Here is a 5949-nt window from a genome sequence, read left to right as displayed (position 1 = left end):
GATTAAATTCAAATATAGCAAATATAGCAGTGGTGCAGAATTTATAAGGAACTCTTATCTGAACTTAGAATTTGCTTTATTAAAAAGATCCAATTTTTTTCCGAGTGTTGGCTTCCCCTAACACCCCCTCCCTAACCCCTGGCCAAGCTTCTTTTGCAAATTTCTGCCCCACGTTCCAACATCCTGTTTCGTGCCGTTCATCTTGTCTCTCCAATTGTTGGGCCCGTCTCTTTGTTGCTTTTCCATTGTTGTTGTAATTGTCGTTGTTGTTTTTATTGTTGTTGCTATTATTTTTGCTTTGTTGTTGCTATTGTTGTTGTTGTTGTTGTTGTTGTTGTTGTTGGCAGCTAGTTAAGCAGTTTCGCGTAAACGTTTTTCCAATATGAGTTTCGGCTGAAGGCGAGGTGGAGCGGGGAACTCGGGCTGTGTGTTGGCTGGCCTGTGTGTTTAGGCTGTCTACAGGGTTGTTATTTTAAAATTAGCACTTTGATTTAAGTTGTCTACACTCTTGGCGGCCCGTCTCTAGTTGGCCAAAAGCCCCAAGACTCGGCTCAAACCGAAACTACAGCTGCATTTTAGCCAAGGTGTTGAACAGCTGAGTGAAGGGTAAGATAGGGGGTAGAAGGTGCTTGGGATTGGGATTGCTATGGTATTGGGATTGGGATTCGGATTGTGAGTCCAACTTGATTGCCGCCACAAAGGTTGAAGGTTAGGGCAAGATAAACTGTTGTTGATGGTGCCCAGAAAGCCATTATCCACATATCATCGCCGGATGATTTCAGATGTGTTGCAATGTGCGGGGGATCGCATAGGTTCGGATTGCATCGCATTGGAATATGCCACCGCCCGATGATTATGCTGATGGATCGGACAGTTCCTGGGAGTCGAAATGCCACAAGATGATGGCCAGTTGAATGATCGCGGCTGTGGCATTCGTTTCCTGGTTCCCGATTTTATTAGTCATGGCTTTCTCCATTATTTTGTGCACGCCAGCGTAGAGCGCAAACATCTGGGTAATAAATTTACTGAACAGCGGATCTTGGTTATTTATTTTATTATATCTTATAGGCCGTAGTATAATGTTAACACCTGTTATGGCTGGGGCTGTGATTTTAAATATTCCTCTTCTAACATAAACTGCGATTTCCTTTATAAAGAAGTTTTTATATTCCAAAACGTTTAGGCAGTTTTATAATAATTTTGATTGTAAAATATGTTACAGTATTGTAAAAAGAGGATTTCAAAATCTTCTTTACTAAATTGTTTTTCAGGGCTGCAAGACTCATAGACAGACTAATGAATAGACTGAGAACCTAAATTGATGGATGCTACCAATTATTTCAGCTGGCCCCACTTAAAGATTACCATGCAATCTTGCCAAGTTTTCCGTAGTCCCATTATCAGTGCAACTTCCTAGTTGATGTACGCACATTGTCGAGACCGCTACTCCATTGAGTTGATTAACCCAGAGGCATGTCTCCCCTTTTGGGTCGGGAATATCGCGTAGCCAATTCTTAGAGGGGCCCATGGTGGGGTGGGGGATGGGGGCTTGGGGCCAGGTGAAGCCAGGTGAGAAAGAGCACGTCGCTCCGTTCCGAGGCGCCAGCGAAAAGCGATGAAAGAACCGCATCTGCCGCAATTACGGCGATGAGGTTCTGAAGAGAGCGTCACGTCTCCGGTTCTTAGGCCTCAAGATCAGCGATTCAGATGAAGATGAAGATCGAGATGGAGATGGAGATCTGGTCGCAGTTGCTAATCAACTCGTTTATCGGCCTCAGACTTGCCAGCGTAATCAATCATTGGCCAGATAAACAAGCGTGTGGATCGAGCTTATCTGATCCGTAGTCGGGGACCCTCGAATGGCACGTAAATCGCTTCCGGCGGACTTGGCAACTGGTTCTTATCACTGGCCTAATTAAATCATTACAACCATCAAAAGCACACAGAAGGTCTTCAAAGGCTTTGGCTTGTAATTTCTAATAATCATTAAAATATTTAAGTAATGCTTGTTGTATTAAGTATATATGTCTATGTAATAGTAATTCCTAATAATGCCAAATTAATAGAAGAGATGCTATCACGCAGTATAATTCCGAACAAGCCATGTAGTTTCACTTGCGGAAGTCTGTCCGTAAACTGAAGTGAGTCCAAATGAATCGAATGGAAATGACGTGAAATGACGATGGGCATTAAAATGCATTCGAATCGGAACACATTTCACTACTAATCAGAGCGATAGCCGGACGAGAGACTGGGGACGACGGACAATGGACAGTGGACAGTGGACAATGGACTGCGGCTCGGAAGGCTCATGCATTTTTAATGCCCCATTTTGTGGCCGGAAGGAAGCGCAACACGTAAACGTGTTAATATGGACAGCACAATCTATTAATTTGTCAACAATAAAGTAAGACAAGCGACAGGCGACATCGTTCCCGAATGAGAGCATTGATTGGAGCCACCGGGATGGGCTGCTCGGGCTGCTCCGCCGACCAGACTTACTGCCCCCAGTGCCCCAACTTTCGGGGCTGGGAAGGAGGACCAGGGCCTTCAGCTTGTTGTCAGCACAGCAGGTACGAAATTAATATGCGAGCAACAATTAAGATAAGCGCGCAAACTTGTGAAGTGACTGCTGCGAGGAGGGCGCAGTCGGTGGCCCCAATCGCGGTTGTCCGGCGACCGCAGCAGCCGCCAATGACTAAGGCGACAACTCGCTGGCGAGTCGGGGAAGAAGCTCCACACAGTTAAGATGACACCGAGAGAAAAAGACCCTCTCATGCTCATTTATTAATATATCAAGTTGTGCAATAAATCACCAAACACGAACTGAAGTACTATAAATGTAAATCGATGTAAAAGATTTAATATTATTTAATTAATATACGAATCTTTAAATGTGGTAACATTATAATCACTTATGTAAATTATTCTTAATATTTTATTTACTACATTTTATGCAATTCTCTGTTATACGAGGGCTATTTTTATGATTGCAAATACAAACAGTGTATGATAGAAAAGGCCTTGGTATCTTATGTGCTACTTACGTACTAGAAAGTATCTTTTTTCAGTGCAAAAGAAAACCAAGAGCAGCGATCTTGATCGCACCTCGCCGACTGCTTCCTCTCACAACCAGACTCTGCGGTAGCCCGAAAAAATAAACAAGCAGAGCTGCAAAAATACTTTATACGAGTTGAACAAATTTAACCACATCCATTAAGCAAGACCTTGATGACAAACGGCGGCAAGTCTTTCGTGCGATAATAATAAGTATTCATTTCAGATATAATTTTTGTCGCTCTTTTCTTTTGGCCATCGCTTCTTGTTATTTTCGGCATGCCCATACGTATAGTAATAATTTAAGGTTACCCTTTGCTGATTGCCGATTATATTTTTGAGTGGAATGTTTTTATTAAATTAATGGCGATAGAGGTGGTATCTGTTTGAGAATGCAGCCTTAAATTGATTTTATTATGATATATAGAATGCCGAAATTTTCCTACACAAGGTATAAGTATTTCGTGAACTTTAAAATGCACTTCTTTGAATGTTCATAACTATCGTTTATTTAATGGCCAGCATGCACATTGAACTGATTGTATATAGACTTAACTGGCGTGCTTGAAGTAGTCGTCCCTTCCGGATGCATCGGCCTTCATGGTTCTGGCTCCGGGACGCCAGTTGACCGGACAGACCTCGCCGAACTCATCGCTGAACTGGAAGGCCTGAACCAGACGCAGTGCCTCGTCCACACTGCGACCCACTCCCATGTCATTCACCGTGATCTGACGAATGCGGCCCTCGCGATCGATGATGAAGAGGGCACGTAGAGCCAATCCTGTCTCTTCGTCGAGCACTCCATAGTCCCTGGCTATCTTCATGTTCTTGTCGGCCAACAATGGTATATCCAACTCACCCAGACCTCCGTTCTTCCTGGGAGTGTTCATCCAGGCGCAGTGCACAAAGTGACTATCAGTGGAACAGGCCAAGACTTCACAGCCCACATTCCTGAACTCCGGAGCTCTATCACTGAATGCCTGCAGCTCCGTGGGGCAGACGTACGAAAAGTCAGCCGGGTAGAAAACCAGCAGGACATATCTGCCACGCAAATCCACTAGGGAAAAATTACGGAAGCCACCGGATACCACCGCATTGGTAACGAAATTAGGGGCCACTTGGTTAATATTGAGCATACGCATTTTGACTGGTTTATATTACTTTGTTTGGTGCTGAGAAAACTTAGTTCTACTAGATTTGTTATTTGAAGACTGAATGATCCGATAGGGAGTTATATAGCTCGGAGTGCTATATATAGTTTCATATATGTGATTTCACAAAATTAAACTGGGCTCGGAAGCCGGATTACAAATATAATTAAATTCGTTTATTCACTCATTTTGAGTTGACCTGCATAAATCCAACATTTTTGACATTTTCCCCTTAATCACATTTCAATGAACATTCTCTTACAACGCCTTTTCATATTTCTGCCATTTCGCTCTCAAATTTCCAATTCATATCTAACCGACAATCGTAACACGATCAGCTCCAATTAGAGCGTCCTTTTGGCAACATAAACCGAATCGCATTCGATTAAATTGAATCCAATTCAATTATGTGAATTGTGAATTGGGGGTTCGACGAACCATACACCATACACCATACACCTGCCGCTGAATGGGCGTGTGAAATGATTGTTGTGTTAATTTCGCATATGACACCATCAGCCGTCAGGGAAATTCAAGCACTTTATGCGGTTTATTGGCTTTGATCGATTGAGGGAGTCGCATTTTTTATATATTTATTATACCGCCACTATATGACCGCCAGTCATACGGGTCTCGGGTTTCTTGACAGCTCATTCAGTGCGGTCTGTGTCTGTCCCGCTTTTTTAGCTTTTTTAGCATACGTTTTTGTGCCATTTTTGAGTTGGTGAAATATTTGGAGGCGATTTAGCAGCACGTCAATTACCGCTGGCCACCTGATGACAGTTGCAATTAAAACCAGTGGAGAAAACAAAAAATGAAAAACGAGAAAAACACGAAAATGCGGGGAAAATAGTTGCCAGTCAACACGGATGGATGCCTGTTAATAGACATGTAAACTGCAATTAAAACAAGCCAACGGGGAGGGGCCAACACACAAAATCGGGGATGGGGGGCCAACTCCAACTCCAACTCCTAAATATTTTGACTCGGCCAACTAACATGGCCAACAAGACGGCGGTCTGGGACTTTTCTTTAATTAAAATATTTAAGCACGCAAATAGGCCTGTCTCTCCATTCTCCATCTGTCTCTATGTGGCCAAGTATACCCGTCAGCCCCTATATCTTCCATATAATCGTCCAACCTTTCCGGGCATCGGGATCTGCGGGAAAACTCAACTGGGCGTGTCCACGATATATACTATAGTATAGTATAGAGTTCGGAACACGGAGCTGCCGTTGTGCGGCTTTAATCAAAGTTTTTGCCAGCGGGGAATCAATCATTTGAAATTTAAACGTCATCGTGCGTCAGACAACTCATAAGACAAACCAACAGTAACAGCGGGCAGACCGGCCCAGATCGCCACGATTCGAGATGGAAACGTGAGGGTCATGGATTGGCAATTACATTTGCAGTTGATGGTAAATAAATGTACCTCTTTACAACAGCAATTAGCTAAGTTACCTATTAAATAATACGAGGTGTATTTTATTTCCCCAGCGTAAAGTCAAGTGCTATATGGCATTTTAAGGAGAAAATCGGTAGCACGTACTGTGTTAAACAAAATAAATGTTTTTGTATATAGAAACACAAAGATAACTTTTAAATTCTATTAAACGTTTAAATAGTTATCTCGGAAAGGGCCATAAGTGTAGGAAACTTTTTAACATATCTCTGCAACTTATGTGTTATTTAAATGCAGGATTTCATTGGGTAAACTTCTAAATACAATAAGAAGTGTAC

At 42.7% G+C, this 5949-nt stretch overlaps 1 protein-coding gene across 1 annotated transcript; it reads right to left on the bottom strand.

The window, feature by feature from the left end:
• Positions 1-3542: 3542 nt before the first annotated feature.
• LOC6534464 (peroxiredoxin-2) lies at positions 3543-4291 on the bottom strand. The gene has a single exon (XM_002095105.4). It carries the CDS (start codon positions 4197-4199, stop codon positions 3609-3611), a length of 591 nt encoding a protein of 196 aa, XP_002095141.1. The 5' UTR covers positions 4200-4291; the 3' UTR covers positions 3543-3608.
• Between the last annotated feature and the right edge of the window lie 1658 nt (positions 4292-5949).

Source organism: Drosophila yakuba, chromosome 3L (genome assembly GCF_016746365.2).
Source record: "Drosophila yakuba strain Tai18E2 chromosome 3L, Prin_Dyak_Tai18E2_2.1, whole genome shotgun sequence".
Lineage (NCBI taxonomy): Eukaryota > Metazoa > Arthropoda > Insecta > Diptera > Drosophilidae > Drosophila > Drosophila yakuba.
Note: the sequence above shows the minus strand (reverse complement) of the source record. Positions and strands in the feature narration are given on the sequence as shown.

What these genes read in the sequence shown, in the direction of transcription:
- LOC6534464 (XM_002095105.4), bottom strand. Translation starts at nt 4,199, where the DNA reads ATGCGTATGCTCAATATTAACCAAGTGGCCCCTAATTTCGTTACCAAT.